At 36.0% G+C, this 20962-nt stretch overlaps 3 protein-coding genes across 9 annotated transcripts in view; 1 reads left to right on the top strand and 2 right to left on the bottom strand.

Moving 5' to 3' along the window:
- Positions 1-500: 500 nt before the first annotated feature.
- Positions 501-3904, top strand: psmb8a (proteasome 20S subunit beta 8A). Its single transcript, XM_052533896.1, has 6 exons — positions 501-760; positions 1152-1293; positions 1439-1550; positions 2702-2831; positions 3277-3481; positions 3765-3904. The coding sequence occupies exons 1-6, from the start codon at positions 620-622 to the stop codon at positions 3851-3853; spliced, it is 819 nt and encodes a 272-aa protein (XP_052389856.1). The 5' UTR covers positions 501-619; the 3' UTR covers positions 3854-3904.
- A 3574-nt stretch (positions 3905-7478) lies between these two features.
- The window catches only part of LOC127935744 (H-2 class I histocompatibility antigen, Q9 alpha chain), a 273397-nt gene continuing 259913 nt past the window's right edge, over positions 7479-20962 (bottom strand). For all 4 annotated transcript variants that reach the window (XM_052533883.1, XM_052533881.1, XM_052533882.1 and 1 more), the window contains exon 7: positions 7479-8191. In XM_052533883.1, the coding sequence (XP_052389843.1) occupies positions 7908-8191 (284 nt within the window). In that variant the 3' untranslated portion in view covers positions 7479-7907. The remainder of the gene's footprint in view (positions 8192-20962) is intronic.
- LOC127935748 (H-2 class I histocompatibility antigen, Q9 alpha chain-like) lies at positions 8931-20316 on the bottom strand. Of its 4 annotated transcripts, XR_008148162.1 has the most exons (5): positions 20165-20314; positions 16632-16892; positions 15249-15524; positions 9247-9478; positions 8980-9112 (listed from the first exon to the last, which is right to left on the bottom strand). XR_008148162.1 is itself a non-coding variant. In XM_052533890.1 (4 exons), exons 1-4 carry the CDS (start codon positions 20295-20297, stop codon positions 8931-8933), a joined length of 852 nt encoding a protein of 283 aa, XP_052389850.1. In that variant the 5' UTR covers positions 20298-20316. The 4 variants fall into 4 exon arrangements, 3 of the variants coding, with proteins under 3 accessions (XP_052389850.1, XP_052389852.1, XP_052389851.1); XM_052533890.1 differs by lacking the exon at positions 9247-9478 and having other exon boundaries at positions 8931-9112; positions 20165-20316; XM_052533892.1 differs by lacking the exon at positions 8980-9112 and having other exon boundaries at positions 9121-9478.

Below are 20962 nucleotides of genomic sequence, written 5' to 3'. Positions count from 1 at the left end.
AGAAACAAAGATATGTTTTAGTAAACACAGCAAAACTATAAAACACAAAAAAGGCAACAAATAAATTCCAAGGACATTTTGTGCAATATTGCTATTATTGGTTATTTTATATACTCATATGAATGATTAAAGCCGAATTAAAGAGCTTTCAAAACAATTATGTGAAAGATGCATGCATTAAACTCAACAACCCGACATTTATCGCAATAGAGTGTGTCCAGGGTTACATTTCCGCATTTTACCAGCGTTTCACCTGGTTTAAACCTGCATCAGATGAATCTACATAGATACCGAGGACGCTGAGAGACTCGCGCTCCTATTGGTCAATAGAGCTTTTTCCTCAGAAAATCCCAAAATTATCATATTTATCACCAACACTAATAAACAACATATAGACAAATAAAACAAACCAATTCACAGCTGTTATTCGAAGTTGTAGATTATAGTTTTTAAATATATTTTCTGCTCATAATCGAAAGTTAAGAACTACAAAATCTTTCGGTTTCGAAATCATTGTCTTCCGTATAGAGATCGTGTTTCCTCATGTAAAATACTCACACTTCGGCCATTTCGATTTTTCTGTCTGAATTACTTTAATCCTAGTTTCTTTATATAAAGAATGGCTCTTTTGGATGTAAGTGGTTATAAACACAATTCCGCGTCACAGTTTGGTTTTAAGCACGCGCATCTTCTCGACGGATTGAATCACTATAGGTTTGGGACCAAATGCCAGGAGTTCGCGGTACCTGTCGGAGTTGACGTGAGTAACTTTATTAATATCAATTCTTCACTAAATCTCAGAGACCCATTATTACGGGGTTAAGCGAGAGACAGCATAAAACACACATTTTGTGAAAAAACTGAAGAATGTTTGAGTTGCATCCAAACATGGGTTCATAAACAGTGATCCCTTCATATATAAACCCTTATCTTCAGCAGCTGTAGAGCAGGTGATATTTTATTAAAATTGCATTTTAAAGGTATTTCATTAGCTTCTATGGCAAGAACATTGAGAATATGTCTGGGTTAATTTGCTTTTTGAAACATAGGGGGCAGAGTCTCAGCAACAGCATGAACCAACATTTAAGCAAAATCACATTAATAAAAATAATAATTAGCCTGCCTTATAACATATTCTGTGCTCCCATCAGCCCTCCAAGTTTCTGAAATCATGCAATAGTGAGAACGGCGTTTCCATAGATCTGAATCATGGCACCACAACCCTGGCGTTTAAGTTTCGGCATGGAGTCATTGTGGCCGTCGACTCCAGAGCATCAGCTGGAAAATACATAGGTAAGCAAGCATACAGTTTTAAAGTGGGTAAGCAAGCTGATTATACAAATACAGTATAGTACATAGCGTCATTCATGCTGAAATCAGCATTTAGAATAACACACAACATACACCAAACTATGATGTTTCGTCCAATGTGTTGCAGCATCAAAGGAGGCCAATAAAGTGATAGAGATCAACCCTTACCTGTTGGGCACCATGTCCGGCAGCGCTGCAGACTGTCAGTACTGGGAGAGACTGCTGGCTAAAGAGTGCAGGTCTGTCTCAGCATGCTTTTGAGAGCGTGAAGCATCTGCTCACTGGATGAAGTTACCAGTTTGTGTTCAGCTGTGTCAGGAAATTATTCAGTTTAAAGCCTTAGTTAAAGGTTATTAGAAGATTTAGAGCTCTAAAGAAATGCCCACACTATTTTTGAAAAGTTTAACCAACTTTCTATTGCTCAACACAAAAGAATATTTTAAAGAATGTTTCACTTATTTCAATGTCTATAACATAATATTCCAATGGGATCTGAAACCTTTAAACTCCAAAAAGGAAATTAACGTGATGAACAGATTGAAACTGAGGTCTTTGTTCAACAAAAGCATACACAGATTGCATAAATTGTGCAATATTTTAACTAATACTAAACCTCATTGGTTTCTTGCATGTCACATGGCCTAATGTCATGAAGTTTGAAGATCACGTTCACCATATTTGATGTGAAACCACATACTCTCTGAGTAGGTAGTTCTAAGTACTTTACAACTATTTCTATATGATATGAATGAGTGTAGTATATGGATATATACAACATTGGTCATGTTGTCATTATCATTTGACCTATATACAGTTACAGTCACTGTCACTCACAAATCCTCTCTCTTGGCCTCATGGGACAGTGAAGTATCACACACTTCAGAATATCATCAAAAGTAATAGGTCATCTGACAAGATTTTAATAACTGCTTCATGGATACTGTGAATTTGGACATATTACTCATTCACATAGCTTTCTTCGACAACTATGTCATAGGGAAGTATGGCATGTGTGTTGATTTAATTTAAGAGTGTATTCAGGCTTAAATTTCAATCTGTTCATCATAGAAAGTGATTATGTCATAAAGGTTTAGAACAGCATTAATAATTGATGGTATATTATGACTTTCCTCTTTGGGATGAACCAAAAGAAGTGTTACACTGTCTTCATCCTCTTTCAAAGTAAAATACTCACATACAAATATTAAAATACATATGTACACACAAATGTACCACAATCACTATGTGATTTTATATGAAGAAATTCAAATGTGCAGGATCTCATTATGTTCTGTTGTTTCTAATGCATGCTTGTTCTTTCACCCTGTTGCTGTTGGACTCACCGCTATTCTTCGTTAATACATATAGTATTTGTGTGATTTAAAAACAGACTTTACAAACTACGTAACAAGCAGAGGATCTCGGTGTCTGCAGCCTCCAAACTGCTGTGCAACATGATGCTGGGATACAGAGGCATGGGTCTGTCTATGGGGAGTATGATCTGCGGCTGGGACAAACAGGTGAAGTCTCGATGTTTATACGATTGCTTTTGTGTTTTTTGCTTATTTGCATATTTTGCGAGTGTTCTCGGTCAAGTATATTATACAATGCAACAACAAAATGCATCAACTAATGTGGTGCACTCGGGTGAGGCGCTGTTCATGAAACCGTGAGGTCGTGGGTTCGAATCCAGGTGGATAAGACACATGCCTTTGGTGTGAGAGACCCGGGTTCGAATCCACTGTGAGACACCAATGTGTCCCTGAGCAAGACACTTAACCCCTAGTTGCTCCAGAGGCGTGCTACAGATGCATATACATAGCAATTGTAAGTCGCTTTGGATAAAAGCATCAGCTAAATGAATAAATGTAAAGCTCTTATTATGATCTTATATTAGTCTTGTGGAACAATCATGCAGACACATCATCTTCAGTTCTGTTCATATTATGTGTTCCCTCACTTCAGGGTCCAGGTCTGTACTATGTGGATGATAATGGCACTCGTCTCTCCGGCCGGATGTTCTCCACTGGCTGTGGGAACAGTTATGCGTACGGTGTAATAGACAGCGGTTATCGTGAGGATATGACTGTGGAGGAGGCGTACGAGTTGGGTCGGCGTGGTATTGCTCATGCCACACACAGAGACGCTTACTCCGGTGGTGTGGTCAACCGTAAGTACAGAAATGTCTTATAAACTAGCTACCAATGAATCTGAATCTTAACATTACAATAAAAATATAAGAATATTGACCTGCAGTAATGTGCTATTATGCTTCAACCAGAATCAAGTGTGAATTGGTCCTCAACAATAAAATAAAACAACCCTGACACAAGAAATAACCTTTAGCTTTGTATTTCTGTGTTACATAGCTTTTTTAATGTTCACTATTGTTGCATAGTTTCTGGGTGTCATATTCAAGAGCTGAAGTCTTGACGTGTGTTTTCTCCTCTCAGTGTACCACATGCAGGAGGACGGCTGGATCAAGGTGTGTAAGGAGGACGTGTCAGAGTTAATTCACAAATACAAGAAGGGGATGTTCTGATCTGATCTCTCATTTATCTGACAGTGAAAATTAAACTGTTATCAACTCAAAGACGCTTTTGGCGCATTCTTTATTATATATTTGAACTGTGTTTTCTGTGCTTATTCTACCCATTTCTGTATGTGGTTCCAAATGGGTTATTTTCTGGGAACTAGTTTGAAAATATTGTTGCTGAACCTTCATGAAATCCATGGGAAGTGCATCCTCCACAATATTCAGATTAATGGTGATCAAATATGGGAAGCACTACTTTTTTTTTTTACATTATAGACCATGAAATAATATTTTTATATTTTTAGGGAACCTTTTATGTCGCTTTTTACAAGATGTAATATAAGTCTTAGGTGTTCCCAGAATTTGTTAGTGAAGTTTAAGCTCAAAATACCCCACAGATCATTTAATATACAATTGTTAAATGCCTATTTAAGTGTAAACAGCCAGGAAAGTGTGCGCACAGAAAACAGCTGTCACTCAGCATATCAATACTAAACGAAGTTCTCTTTCATGTCTTTTTGCACTCAAACTGTCAAATATAAACAAGGTTATTCCAAAAACACACATCATTTACATAAACAGTCGGTTATATCTATGAACGTAAACAGCTGGGAAAGGAATCACATGTTTATTTCAGATTTGTGTATTACCTACCGCTGTCACTGAGAGAGGTTTTCAATTGCTAACAAGCATTGTTCAATACTGAAGCCACATTTTCAAAACTGTTCAGCGGTGTCCATGCTAAACAAACAGAATAATTTTTCATTGCATTCAACGACCACATTTCTCAAAATCCACAAACACTATTGTCATTTATACTCCACAACCTGCAAAACATTAAATATTTTCAGCACATTTTTCAGTTGCTAACATACTGCTTTCAAAACTGATAAAAACACATTCAAATCAGAACAATGGCAAACTCTATCCATTCCTGCAGGATTTATATTGAAATATAAAATCTCAGCAGAATATTTACTGTGAAATTAAATGAAAATTATTCCAAACACAACTAACTGCAAATTCAGCTGAAAGCCAAGTCAGATGTCTTAGTTGAAGTTGTTTTTGGTGATCTTTTTTGATAAACAAATAGGATGGATGCCTTCAGGATTATTATTGCTTCAGGAAATTATTCATGTTTTTATTTTATTTTATTTTTCACATATATATTTTGATGTGTTTTAGTTTTTTGTTTCTGGTATGTAAAGAAATAGGGTCAGTAATACAGTAAGTAAAATTAAAATATGTTATTCTTTATAATGTAATACTTGTGTGACGAAATCATTAAAAAACATAAAAGTTAATAGTTTATGTAATGCTCCTTGTAGTTAAGTGTTTTTTCGATCGATGTGTTAAAGGAGTGGAATCGTGGTTTCATCACGGCCTTCATAAAATATATGAATTATCCTTTTACATGATTATTGATCAAGTTATTAATTAGTATTTAATGTCATAGATTATTAGTTGATTGAATAAAATAATTATAAATGATGTGTAAGTATTGTACGTTAATTAATAGAGTTAACTAATGTTAACAAGATATAACACAATTAAGGTATACACATATGGGTAACACTTTAGAATAATGGTCCATTAGTGAATGTTATTTAATTCATTAATTAACATCAACAAACAATGAACAATACATTTATTACTGTATTTATTAATCTTTGTTAATGTTAGTTAATGAAAATACAGTTATTCATTGTTAGTTCATGCTAATTCACAGTGCATTAACGTTGAAATTAACATCAACTAATAATGCTGTAGAAGGATTGTTCTTGCTTAGATCATGTTAACTAAAGTAGTTATCTAACATTAACTAATGGACCATTATTCTAAAGTGTTACCTACATATGTCAGATAATTTCATTATCTTGGTATTTGATAGTTCAAAATAGAGACCAAACTGCTGTAGTTAAAGGCATTTTTAGATATTAACAGTCTGAATGTGAATGTGACAGTGGATAAGGTCCTTAAAAGAGACTCAGATGTGTGATTCAGGTCCATGTACACACAAAACTACATCATTACATTTATGGAAGCTCTGTAACCTTGGAGCGACATGAATATTATTATCCGGTCCTGCAGATTTGCCTTATACAACATTAGGAAGATTAGACCCTTCCTGTCAGAGCAAGCCACACAACATCTTGTCCAAGCTCTTGTTCTCTCCAGACTGGACTATTGTAATGCTCTCCTGGCTCTTCCTGCATGTACTGTCAAGCCTCTGCAAATGATCCAGAATGCAGCAGCGAGGGTTGTCTTCAATGAGCCAAAAAAAGCTCACGATACTCCTCTACTCATCACGTTACACTGGCTACCAGTAGCCGCTCGCATTAAATTCATGGTACTGATGCTTGCCTACAAGACGACCACTGGAACGGCACCAATTTACCTAAACTCACTGGTTAAATCTCATGTGCCCTCCAGAAGTGTGTGCTCTGCAAGTGAACGACCCCTTGTGGTGCCATCCCAAAGAAGTTCAAAATCACTCTCACGGACCTTTTCCTGGAATGTGCCCAGCTGGTGGAATGACCTCACGATCTCAATTCGTACAGCTGAGTCTTTACTCATTTTCAAGAAACTAAAGACTCATCTTTTTCGACAGCACTTAATCAACTAATACTAGCACTTTTCCTTTTCTTGTCTTTTCATAAAAAAAAAAAAAAAAAAAAACTTTGCTATGCGTTCTTTACTAGACTAACTGAGACTTGTCATGGCACTTGTATACTGTTGTTGTTCTCTTGTTGACCTGACTGCTTCTGTTCTTCTCATTTGTAAGTCGCTTTGGATAAAAGTGTCTGCTAAATGACTAAATGTTATTAATGTCCTTTTTAAAGTTAAAGCCTTAAATCATGTATTATTAAAAATATTACTCTTTTCTACATTGTTTCACTTAAAAATTAAATGAAGGCCTTTAGTTACTAGGTAGGACTCAGTGTAACAGGCTGTGAATCAAATAATTTGCTGCATTTGATGTATTTTGATGAAAATTTCCCATTAGTGTGATCAGGAATGTTTGGGGGATTTATCAATGAATTAGTGGTTTTTATAAAAGTACTAAGAATTTGGCGATGACAAGTCACTGAATACAGCTAAATGTATATAAATTACAATATTAACTGACTTATTAATCTACAACAGCAAACAGCTACAGGTTTGTTTTCAAGTAGAAAAAAAAAAGAAAAAGAAAACTTGCTGTAATTCTAAAATATTCTTTTGAACTTGAAGCAAAGGTTCATAAATAGATTCTGATGAAATTCGGATACTGTTATGACAACAGAAAGAGAGACATTCACCACCTGCCCCTTTCTGTGAAGTTTATTTATTAAGAATCAATATAAGATAACCGTGTTTTGAAGGCAACCAATATACAAACATTTTCACATAACTTAATTTAGATTTAGTAACTTCAAATCAAGAAAAATATCTATAGTTAACTGTACTGTACAGGTGTAACAGCACAGTATCATTACAACAACCGACATTATTCTTTAGTATCTAAATTAACTTATGTAAATCATATATATATATATCTGTGTGTGTGTGTATATGTGTGTGTATATGTGTGTGTGTGTGTGTGTGTGAAAAAAATATACAAACAAAAAAGCCACCAAAGAGAAATACATTACAATTAACAATTTATTTACAATTTATATACATTTTACAATTAAGTTCTGAGATCAACATGTCATCCCAAAATGAACAAATTCATCCAGTTAAAGAAAAACTAAAGATGAACATAAAGTGTGATGAAACTAGTGGTGGGAATAGATTAATTTTTTTTTATCTAGATTAATCTCACTGTAATCTTGGAAATCATCTAGATTAATCTAGGTTAAAATGGCTCATTTGAATTATGCCGAAAGCATTCAGAATATGTGTGCTACCCAAATAAAATAATGATTAAAAGTAACGTTAAGTCTTTGAGAACGGGTTTCTCAAGACAGGCGGTGCATTAGACCAGGGGCTCATCTCCTGTTTCCAAAATGCATCACAAACTGCTTTAGAAAGCTGTAAACGAATTCCACATTGCACGAGGTGCAAACAACCTGCTTCACACATACTCTGTCTGCAGTGCGTAAGCTTTTTGTGTTATTTTATACACCCATGTTAATGGATTCCAGCGTTCACGCGGTTGCGGTCCATCAGTGCGTTCCAGGAGCGTTGCGTCTGTAGAAGTGCAGCGATCGTTGACGTACTGAATGGCTGACTGCAAATGCGTCTTGTGTGAAAGCACAATGAGTATGAGTCTGTGCTGCTTCTGCACATCATAAGAAACGCACATGGACTGCATACGCACTGCAGATGGATTTGAGCCATTTGAACCGTCATCAGATGCTAGAACAGAAAACACAAATTACAATATCATGACAGTACAGCTACATCACAACTGTGCAACTATGCAAATATTTTAACTTACACTTTGATTTTACTGTACATTTCCAAAAATGTAGGAATATAAACATATCACTATCAACCATATCATGATAAATAAATGAATAAATATCAGATGGAGAATATTAAAGACTTACCATTGAAAGGTTTAAAGCCTGAAAAACAGAAATCCACAAATATGAATTATTAGCAAACAAATGTGTAAAACATACAGTGTGGTCAATAGTCTGAGTTTCTCTCACCTTTCATTTTCTGATGAGTTTCTCTCACAATTATTTTTCAGATTTTTCTGATAGACCTTATATCCAGCAACAGCAGTGACAATCAACAGGAAGACACCAACAACAGCAGCAAGAATGAAGCCGATGGAGACAGGAGCTGAAGAATCAGATCAGGTGAAAACATCTGGTTATTAAAGACTCTGATAATCTTAAAAACTGGTACAGGTTTCAGATTTCAGCAGATACAAAAACAGCATTTATTACTGTGATATCTGCAGTACATTAGTTCAGTCTAATCAGAGACTGGCAATAGCAAATTATTTCCATCAACATTTTTAAGGTTCAAGATCTACTCAAGACAATCACTCTTACAATATTGAATCCATAAATCTTACCACCTTTCAAAATGCTTCTGAAGGTTTCACCCTGATGCTCCACCACACAGCTGAACTGGTTCTTCTTCAGCTCCTCAGGTGAAACTTTGATGGTGCTCGTCCTCTGAAAGGTCCCGTCCTCACATCCTCATGATGCTCTTGTCCATTTTTCTGCCAGGAGATTGTTACTCCACTGGGGTAAAAACCTGTAGCATGACATTTGACTGAAGTCGAGGAAGACTTCTGCAGCAGAGACACCTGAGGAGAGACTGAGACAGAGAAAGAGAGATTAAGATAAACAAACAAATAACTGTAAAACCTAAAGAGAAAATTAGCCATAGGCTGCAACATTCAAATAAAACAAACAAATGCATTAGGATGGTATATTTTAAGGAGATCTAACCAATCTGAGTCCACTTTATGGGTGATGTTGGAAAAGGACGATTGGTGGCAAGCTAGAAACTTCCAGACCTCTCCTGTCAGCAAGCGGAGTGAAGAGAATGAATGCATGTTCCTGAGTTCCTGATATTAATCCAGCCCAAACATCATCCATATGAAGAAGTAGCTGGAGCCATGAGTACTCCGGACTCTTGTGTTGACCGACAACCTGACAGACAGTGGTCCACCACACTGCACTATGAAAGTGATGGAGAGGAGGAGTATTTACTACAAGAGCATGAGTCTGCATTCATATCTGTTAGACACAGGTTGGAGGTTCAAGATCTGAAAAGGAAGAATATGCAACTAGGAGCTCAGATGGTCCTTAAAGAGGAAATTCGTCAGTTACGGACCTTTTACAAAAATATGCAGAATTTAAGGCTGCAGCAGCAGTCAGCCTTACCAGCACCTTAACCACAGCAAATCAGTACAATTCCAGTGCCATTCCATTGAACCATTTACAACCAACGTGAGGTAACAGCACCAAGTCCAGTGCCCTACATTACACAACCTACATCACGCAGACCCCCAAGCACCACCTAGGGAGAGTTCATTTAAGCCAGGTGCAGACACATATGCCTACAAGTCCAGACCACAGCCTTCTGATGCCCATAATCTGCCATAGTCTTCTCCCACAGGGCGGCCTCAGAGCACTGTATGTCCAGAGACTTCTTACAGGGTCCCAAAACCGAAAATTCTATATTTCACCTGTCATGACCCCGGCGGGTTTGTTCCTCTTAAATTGGCCCTTGACAATCTGCTTCCTGATGATGCAACTGAGCTATTCAGGTATCAGGTCCTTTGAGATCATTTGAAGTTTGAAGAGGCCCACCTAATTACAGACTCATTCCTCAATTCCTCTTGGCCATACACAGACACTATGACTACATTTACTGACAGATTTGGAAGAGCTCACCAGTTAGCCCAAATTAAAATAGCAGCGGTCAGGTATGGCCCTGATGTTCAGTCTGGAGATTTGGCCAGTTTTGATAGGTTTGCCCTTCAAATCCCTTCAAGAAAAAGTGTATGGCTGTGTCATATCTCAGAACTGAAGATGAACAGGGCAAAATTTAGCTTGCATTCCTGATCGCCAGATCTAAAGTTCCCCCAAATGCAAACAAACTGTTCCAAGACTTGAGCTATGAGCAGCTCTTATTGGAGCTTAATAGAGCTTACAACACCAAACAGATGGAGTCAAGGCCCACCATACTAAAAGCTAAATCTGAGTGGCTATGCCAACCTTTAAAACCCCTGGGGATGAAGTGGAAAAAAGGAAAAGTGTATTATGTGGTGTCTAAAGAATTTCAAATCCCTTAGAGCCCAGTTAGTACAGTTCCTGGAAAGACCTAGTTGAAGCCACAGTCCAGCAAAATCAAAGTGGCTCAAACGAATCCAGCTAAAGATTATGTGATGGCAGAACATCTCATCTTCCAAAATAACCAACGAACCAGCTTCCCTGAAGAATATGAACAACTTACAGCTGGTAAGCCTGTATCTACTACAAGCCGCTTACTCACTTTAGCGTTTGATGAGTCAGCTTATACGGGTCGGAGGACGTCTACGTAAGGCTGAAAGTCTAGAACTCCAGACAATTCACCCAATAGTTCTTAATCCTCACCATACGGCAAGCAAACTACTCATACACAGGCACGTGCACAGGTAGGGCTCAACCTGTGCAGAGCACATGCCCTTTTTGCCCTTACACTCCGAAGTGCCCTTTTTTTGGTGGTGTTTTTTTGTTTTTGTTTTTTTTTAATCAATGCTATTGGTCACCCTTTACGCCTGTCTGTCTGTTTTACCAAATTAAAGTTCTTAAAACGAGCTTGTGTAAATCTTATTCGATCCTCAAGCTGTCTGTAAGCTGATAACTCCGCCCCCTCTATATTCATTGAATCAACTGAAGTTCCACAGCAGCCGCACAGTAGACACCAGCTGAGCTGAACAGTTTTGCGAAGGGTAAATAAATATCTTGTTGTTTGAATAAGAACTACTAAACACTGTCTATAAAGGCTCATATTTTATTTATTTGATGTCTGACTGACTCACTGACTGAGACATGTGGGACGTCGCCTGAGAGAGAGGGCTAGCATTTGCCATCTAGTCATAGCCAATATATAGCCAACACTTAAATAGCCTGTGCATACAGTAGCATTTCATCTTTTATAAAATGCTAATTTGGCCAAATGCATTTTACCACAGGAAAAACTGAGCGCTCCGTCTATATACCTAAAAAAAACTAGTTTGTAACCTAGATGAAAATGTAATGTGATGCCGGCAGCGGCAGGCGCCGTCGCCGTTTTAATGACGGACAGAAAAAAAATCACATTTGCACACATTCGCTGGTCAAAAACTATATATTGATAAGTAATACAACAACATAATTTGTTTTTACCATCGGGAAATCATAACAGGAGCGCCCCCGCGCTGTTTCGTACTGGAACTTACACAGCGACGAGTGATCCTCGTCACCTAACATATATTTCTAAGAAATTTCTTCTTTGATTCATGATTGCTGATAGACTTAATTTATTAACATTTAGGCTAATCATGTTATGATATACTCTCTGTATACTCTCTGTATAAAATGTTGTAAAACATGGTTTTACTACAGTAATGTAGTAGTAACTAAAAAAAAAAAAAATTACAGATCACTGAAATCTTTATATTTTATCATGCAGAATGTAATTCATGATTCATTCCAAGGCTTCATTTATTTGATCCAAAATACAGCAAAATCAGTAATATTGTGTAATATTTTTACAATTTTAAATAACTGTTTTCTATTTGAATATATTTTAAAATGTGATTTTATTTTTGTGATCAAGCTGAATTTTCAGCATCATTACTCCAGTATACTCTTCAGTGTCACGTGATCCTTCAGAAATGCTTTTCACTGCAACTGTACTTTTCACAATATTTTTATTTATTTTTTCATTGCTGGCTTATTTTAGGGAAAGTGTAGTGAATAAGAGACCTTCAAGAGACCAACATCCCTGGTCCACCACAGTATCAAATTTTTGCCAGATACATGGGTCACACAAGGTTGCTGTTGTATTAGATTTAAAGAAGCCCTTAAAACCCTGTTTATCTATATTATCTAATTATCTAATATTATTATTATGGTTGTTATTAATCGTGAATAAATCTAAAGCTTTTGAGACTATTATTTTGTGTTATTGAATTTGTCATGAAGATGTGACCATTTCTTCCTTTTATGCAGGCTTACTAAATAATCTTGATATAAAAAGGGGGGGGGGGGTGCCCTTTTTCAGTTTCAGCACATGCCCCTCAAAAGGTCTGTGCACGGCCCTGCTCATACAGGACTATGACAGTAAGTTGTGTCACCCAGGAACAGAATGGGTATTTGCTGAAATGAGGAGAAATGTGTGGATACTAAGAGGTCGTGAGGCAGTTCGAAAATCCCAACACAACTGCATAGAATATCGGAAGTGGCATGCAGAGACTAAAAACCTTGCAGTTGGACCTGTCGTAATCTTGGTTTATCCTCAACTACCATGGGCCCTCTGGTAAATTGGGAGAATGGTCAGTACATTCCGTGGAGCAAATGGACAATAAGGTCTGTAGAGGTCCAAGTTAAGGGTTGACTATATACATGGCCTGTTACCTGTTTTATTAACCTACCAGTGATTGCTGATGAGAATGACACCAACATCAAACATCTTAAAGGCTCTTAATTTAGATTAAGAAACAAATATGCCCTGCATATTTGGGAATGGCAGTGTTAAGGAGATCTAACCAATCAGAGTCCACTTTATGGATGACTTTAGAAAAGGACGATAGGTGGCGAGCTAGAAAAGAAGACAATGCTGAATAAAGTCATAGTTTTTGCTATTTTTGGACCAAAATGTATTTTCCATGCTTCAACAAATTCTAATTGACCCTCTGATGTCACATGGACTACTTTGATGATGTTTTTCTTACCTTTCTGGACATGGACAGTATTCCGTACACACAGCTTCAATGGAGGGACTGAGAGCTCTCTGACTAAATCTAAAATATCTTAAACTGTGTTCTGAAGATAAAAGGAGGTCTCACGGGTTTGGAACGACATGAGGGTGAGTTATTAATGTCATAATTTTTATATTTGGGTAAACTAACCCTTTAATGTTTATTGCATATTTCAGTTTAAAGGGGGGGGGGGTGAAATGCTATTTCATGCATACTAATGCAGAGTTTTTTACACTGTTAAAGAGTTGGATTCCCATACTAAACATGGACAAAGTTTCAAAAATTAAGTTGTATGTTTGAAGGAGTATTTCTGTTCCAAAAATATTCCTTCCGGTTTGTCACAAGTTTCGGAAAGTTTTTTTCGAGTATGGTTCTGTGTGACGTTAGATGGAGCGGAATTTCCTTATATGGGTCCTGAGGCACTTCTGCCGGAAGAGAGTGCGCTCCCCTATAGCAGAGCACTGAGAGCACAACAGACTTCACTGATCAGAGCGAGAGCGTCGCGGAATGTCACAAAAGAAGTGTGTTTTTGGTTGCCAGGGCAAGACAACCCTGCACAGATTACCAAAAGAGAAACAGCATTAAGGGACCAGTGGATGGAGTTTATTTTTACAGAGCATCAACGGAGTTGTGCAAGTGTTTGTGTTTGTTCCCTGCATTTCGAAGAAGAAGTTTTACAAACAAGGCCGGATTTGCACATCATTTATTTCTTAAGGATAATGCAGTCCCAACGAAAAAGGGTTACGATCGTGTTTTGGAACCGCAGGCGGTGAGTAAAACTGCTTCAAATATCTCTGTGTTGTTAACTTAGCTATCAGCGCGTGAGCACATCAAGTAAACAACATGCGATGTTGTCATCAAACTGCACTTTCCACATGTACAGCTTAAAAAAAAAAAAAGGCGACAAAGTGGAACTTAGTCATTTTCCAAAACCGCTAAGCAAATATATACAGTTTCAGTACATACCACATAGAGACGTTGTTGCTGAGGCTGCTCTTGTTAAATTTCAGCCTCTGGATCTGATTCTGGATCTCGCTCGTGATTCTTTAGCTCCGCCCACACGTCACGCCTCCAGCCGCTCGTGTTTTTCCGGGAAAAATCGGTACAGACTATCTTTCTCTTATGAATATAATAAAACTAAAGACTTTTTGGAGTTATGAAGGATGCAGTACTACTCTATAGGTACTCAAGATTAACAGGATATTGAGTGAAAACGAGCATTTCACCCCCCCTTTAATGAGTCTCACCATGATGGTTTTAGTGCCTGTGTGAATGACATTGTGCACCTTCTATGCATCTTATTATGTAAAAGCTGCTTGTGATGGGCTTTGTTTCATTAAGTGACTTTCTCATCACCACCTGCTTTGGGTGGTTACCAGTGTATTACAAAGGTACAAAACAGATTTCAGTACTACAGTAAGTTGGTATATTAATATTATTATGTCAGTTAAATTACGGTATTAATCTGTAAATTTAACCTTAAACGGTATTACTGTTTTTTGTACATATAATTCTGGCAACCACAGCTGCCGTTTTTTTACCATATATTTTACGGATAATTTTTTACAGTGTAGCTCCAGTGACATTTTTGCAGTTATTTCTCCATTTCTGAAGCACTGTGCATGAGCCAAACTTTTCTCCTGGCCTCATGTTTGTGTGAAAATCAGTTTGTCTAGTGTTACAAAAAAATCCCTCACAAATACCAGATATTCATGTTAATATACAACAACAAATAACAACGTAATGTATACTTATATCTTAAATGTCAAAATGTAATTCAAACACCCTTTTGATGTCCTGCATGCATTTATATCATGTTTTAGTTTTGAAGCAAATGAATGCAGACAGAGTATAAAGGCAGAGAGAGTAAAGGAGATACAGTCACATATAACCAAACTGTTTGATGTATACAACTTTTCTGTTTCCTGGTGAAAAGATAAATGCTATAACGATGAGTGCTCGATATGAAGTGATTATATAAGCAACTGATATTCCTACCTTTTCTCTCCAGAGTTTCCTTCCCATATCTCACATACTTCTGCAGCCAATCAATACATGTGTTCTCCAGATATGCTTTCTGTTGTTCTATTATAGCTCTGTTAACCTCCCATTTATGTTTGGTAAGGACAGCTTGAGGACTAGCAGCAGTCCAGGTGAGGGTGCTCTTATCCAGACTGAGGAAATCCTCTCCATCAAAACCGTACTGCCAGTATCCTCGTTTGGTGCCATCATCATCCAACTCACAGCCACACATCTGCTGCCATGTGTGAACTCCTGAGGAGAGAGAAACAACATGATAAATCACTCACCATTCTTCATTCTTCTAGTATAACATTAAGACCTGATTTTTCTACACCAAACCAAACATCCACAGAAAGATGAGAGTAATTATGATTAGCTTAGGTACTGGTTTTTACTAAAATATACCAGCATTCAGAAAAAGTGAATAGATGAACATGATTACATATAATGTGCATGTATTAAGGCATGCGATTTCTTTGATCAATTTTGTGATTTCAACATGCATTCAGTATGAATTTGAAACATATTTCCAAAAGAAAACTGATTCAAGCTTTATCAAAAAGTTGTAACATGTCTCTAGAACAGACATAAGTCAAAATAATGACTAAGTAAAGGTGTGACAAAATGTCTAGACATGACCAAAAAAAAAAAAAAAAAACCCAGAAAAACCCTGTGTCCAGGGATTTTCTTTCTCACACACTCTGATCAGTTAACATGAGCTCGAAAAAATACACATCACAGACAGTGTGTGGACATGGAGTTACGTAGACATATGCCCGTTCTCAACATGAGCTGTTTCTGTGTTTCTGTTTATTTCAGGTTTGTGCAACACAAATCAGTGTAGTTACTGACTGACTGGCTGTTAAAAGACACACGTTAAAAGAACATCCTCTTCGGTAGAAACTGCGCTGAAAATGTGTGTGACAGTACGTGTGTTTGGGTATCTGTGTGTGTTCTGCTGTTTTCCCACCTTTTTGCCAAAACTGAAACATACAATGTTTGAGTCATAAATATGACTAAATTGTAAAAGTATCCCAGTGTGAAATATTACAGATATCACTATACAATAAAAAAGACAAACGTGAACATTTCTGTCCTTAGTAGATCTTAGTATTTATTATGCAAACACATCTTTAATACTGATCAAATAAAGTAAAAATCAAAGATATTGTAAATGGTATGTAAATAGTAGCTGAATATATCATTAGTATGCAAAATAGTCAAAATTAGGACCCAACATACCCCCCCCCCCCCTCAACCCCCCCCCCCCCCCCCCATTCCCAATATGGGAGATATTTCACTGTCAAGTAAAACTAATGGCTTTGTCTGTGTGTGTAGCTGGGTGTGTTACTAACGTACCTGCTGACTGGTTGAACAGTTTCTTTAGGTTCTGGATGTTGATTTTAAAGGCTGGATATGTGCCAGTGAAAATCTTAGTCTCTCCGTTCCAGTAGTCTTCTCCCTCATTCTGTCTGATCCACTCTGTCTTTGGCACAGCTTTCTTTGTGTTGCTGTCAAAGTACATAAACTGCTCATCATCGACCAGAGCAACTGCAGTGAACTCTGGGAAGTCACTGATTCCAGAAACACCAGTGTAGAAGTACCTCATAGAGTGTGTTCCTGTGGACAGAGACACAAACACAGAGAATATCAGTCATCGTCACGTACAACCTGTTCATCAACACTGAGTTAAATCAACACTGAAATTCACAATTAGGATACTTTAAAATAATTAATGCCATTGCAGGTGAAAACAGTTACCTATATTGCAATATTTAAATTGACCAACAAAAGAATAAAAATCAAACCGGATATAGTCTATACAAAAGAACTGTAGCTTTACTTATTAGTTATCTGTGTAAATATATTCATATTGCAGATCTTACTAACTTGCCTAATTTTACATTTGAGACCGGTAACACTTTACAATAGGTAACACTTGTTAACTTTTAACTATGACATTTCTTTCAATAAATTCTTAATTTGCTGCTTATTAATAGTTAGTAAGATAGTTTTTAGGTTTAGGTATTGGGTAAGATTTGGGAAGTAGAATAAGGTCAAGTAGAATAAGACATTAATATGTTCTTAACTAGCACTAATGCATGGCTAATATTCTAGTTATATGCATGTTAATAACCAACTAATAGGTGTTACCTATTCTCAAGTGTTACCAGTTTTCCTTATTTGGTCATGTTCCTTTTCTTGTTTAGTTAATTGATTACTATCCATCTGTTTCTGTTCTTCTGATTACTTCCCTTGTGTTTATAAATACGGTCTGTTTAGTTCATGGTTGTCGGTCCTTAAAGTAACGTTATGTATGTGATTGTTCTCCGTCGTTGTTTTGATTAAAAGCTGACTTCTTTAGAAATTTTGTGTGGTACCCTCTCCTTGAAGACACTTAAAGATTTTTTCCAAAGCCATTTTGAGATGCCAGTGTATGTACGTCTCATAACTATACAAAGACTTGATTTAAAAAACAGTATCATAGCTACTAAACTATTTCTTGTTATGATTTTTTATCTGTATTTAACCTTGGAATGATCTCAAAGTAAGTCTGATTGGTAACACTTTACAATACGGTTCCATTATTTAATTTATTAACTAACATGAACGAGCAATGAACTACATTTATTACACCATTTCTTAATATTTCTTAATGATAGTTAATGAGAATACAGGTGTTCATTGTTAATAAATTGTTAATTGCATTAACTAATATTAACAAGCACAAATGTTGATTTTAATTATGCATTAGTAAATGCTGAAATTAACATCAAGTAAGATTAATAAATGCTGAAGAATTCTTGTTCATTATTAGTTCATGTTAACTAATGAACCTTATTGTAAAGTGTTACAGTCTGACTTTGTGGTGGCTGTGCTTTAAAATGAAATTATTATAATCTTAATTCAAGTGATGAATGCTTATTTAGGGAAAGTCTGACAGTAATCAGTGTTTAATATACTGTAAGCTTAACTCTGCCTGATACACATGTTTGAAAACGATTAATAGTTGAAAACATAAGAAATTTAGAAAAGTAATCAAAAAGCAGTCAAATACAGGCCTTAATAGTTACATTACTTTAATCAAGTAATTGAAATAGTTACCCTACTTATTATATTTTATATAGGGTAACTTGTAATCTGGAACCTATTATATTTCCAAAGTAACCTTCCCAACACTGCTTATGATGAATCTCTTGATGTATTAAAGCATCTGCTAAAGCAATAAATGTCAATGTAAATGTTTGTGCCACCTAGTGGCCAAAACACTGCTTTTAAAATTCACTTTAACACTACGAGAAACAGTTTGTTTCTTTCCAATTGTTCTCTGGGTCTTTAATTTCCATTTAGATTTTTATTCTGTTGTAATGGGCCTTTTCCCAACACATGGTAAGACAGTCAGAAAGCTATAAGTTTTATTCCTAATTGATTCAAGTGTAGCAGTTGTATTATTTGTTAGCTATAGTAGCTATAGGCTATTTATGTATGTATTTTTTTTTATTTGTATAGGAATACACTCCAGTTGCTATTCTCTAGTTTCTCAGCATAAATTTTGTATTGAATATTAATGAATATTGTTATTATAATGATGAGTAGAAGTATAGTTAATTCAGTTTTGGAGAACAGTTTTGTTAGCAAAGAATAATGTAATCAAAATATAACGTCTTAGACACATATGAATTGGATACGTTTAAAGTATGATCTTTAGAATATTAAAACATTTATATATATATATATATATATAAAACATCGTCTCTGAAAAAGTGTCAGTAACACGAATCTTTGAATTTAAGTGGGCTGTTCATGTAACGGTTTGTTTCAGCGTAAGAGAATAACTCTTAAAAACAATCCCTACAACAAATAGTTAAACTATATCTCGTAAATGAAACTAATCTACAGTAAGTTACTCACTAGCACAGGCCAGATGAGCTCCAAGGAGAAAAAGTAGCCTACAACATGCCGCATTATTTATTTTGCCTGAGAAATAATTCCATTCAGAAAACGTTGTAGAATATTTAATTAACATAACTGTCACAGACAGATCGGTTGTCGCCTGTGAGCTGCTAATGTAAAGTGAAATGTTTACGCACAAACGACTAAATAATTAGCTCTTATTCTAGCCAATAGCTTTTCTTGACCGGTCTGACGTCACGGGATGCTACGTCTACAAACATACTCAAAAGTCAGCTTTATGTGATTTACTGTATGGTTATATTAATAATATAAATCTTACTCTGTAGTTATTGACAAATGTTTGTTATTTTTGAGGATGCCACTGAGGAAGTTTACTGTTAAATAAAGAAAATTAATAATCTTTCTTTAGGGAGGGTGGTGATGGTCGTTGTATAAGGGACAAGTTATAACCATCAGTTTAACCTCTAAGAAATAAAGTACAGGGATGAAATCACCATCATACATGAACACCATCCCCTTGAAGTGATGACAAAAACTCTTCAACATAAAGAACTTATTTGAGTTATAAAAATTAACATTTCACTTCTGGATTATAATTCATTTGCAATAAATGACAAGACTGGTGTTATATTCAAAGATTCTCATGCTTAAACTGATATATATTTACTCAAAATCTCAAACAAAACCTTCAGGCTGCTCAGATGAGGAGGTTTGTGATGACCTTTCCCGTTTACTACTTGACACACAAAGTCCGAAAAAACTGAGATGGAAATATATACTAGAAAGACTTGGAGTTATTTTAGTGGTTTTAATGTATATTCTACGAGGTTAAAATATTAGGTGTAATCTGTGCCAAAAGACAACCAAGTATTTTCAAACTTTGCTAGATAGAAATGATGAATGGTTTTCTAATTAAATAGTGGATAGTGGTATATCAAAGACAAAAGAAAACATCATCACTATACATTATTGCATACCTCCGTGTGGAAATTCATCAAGATAAAATGAAGAGGAGAGAGAGCAAGCACAAATCCTGGCATCCTCAGATGATCTCCAGCCGTACATCTCCTGGAGTGTGTGCACACCTGAGGAAAGAAGACACAGTGTCATTCGTAAATGGTTTCACTTGTTGAGACACTTACAGTATTATATGGTACTCAGTCATTTTTCACAAAATCGTATTTCAGCTTTCTATGAGAAAAAGTTAAGTAAAAACTAGATTTTCAAAGATACACCTTTTGTTGGATTCTTTGAAAATGAATTTTAAAAATATTTCAACTGCTCACAGAAAAAAAGTAGTATACTCCAAGTTTATTTTACTAAGAATAATTAAGTAAAGTTCAAGTATATTTTTAACATATACTTTATGTAGCAAGTATACAAATATCAGTGTTCTAGTAGTATACTTGTAAGTGTAGTGTTTCAATACTTATTGGGACTAAATTGGCCCACTTTCTAGTATACAAAAGTAGCAAATTTTTAGTGCACAATTAGTTTGCCTCTCTGTTTGTAGTTTGTACTGCAAATATACTAAAAGTGAACTTATAGGTGTACTGATAGTTTACTAATGAAATACACTCTGAATTATAGTCTCAGTAATTGCAAGTATACTCATAAGTTTTCTTTAACTGAACTTTACATCATACTTTAAGTATACTACTATGTCCCTTTAGGTTTTAATGTGTATTTATTTTGTTACATGAATATCTGAACATACAAACCATCCAAAGAAACAACAAAGAAAGCTGCTGGTAAACTAAAGGTTTTATTCAAGC

This window comes from Carassius gibelio, chromosome A19, assembly GCF_023724105.1.
Source record: "Carassius gibelio isolate Cgi1373 ecotype wild population from Czech Republic chromosome A19, carGib1.2-hapl.c, whole genome shotgun sequence".
Lineage (NCBI taxonomy): Eukaryota > Metazoa > Chordata > Actinopteri > Cypriniformes > Cyprinidae > Carassius > Carassius gibelio.
Note: the sequence above shows the minus strand (reverse complement) of the source record. Positions and strands in the feature narration are given on the sequence as shown.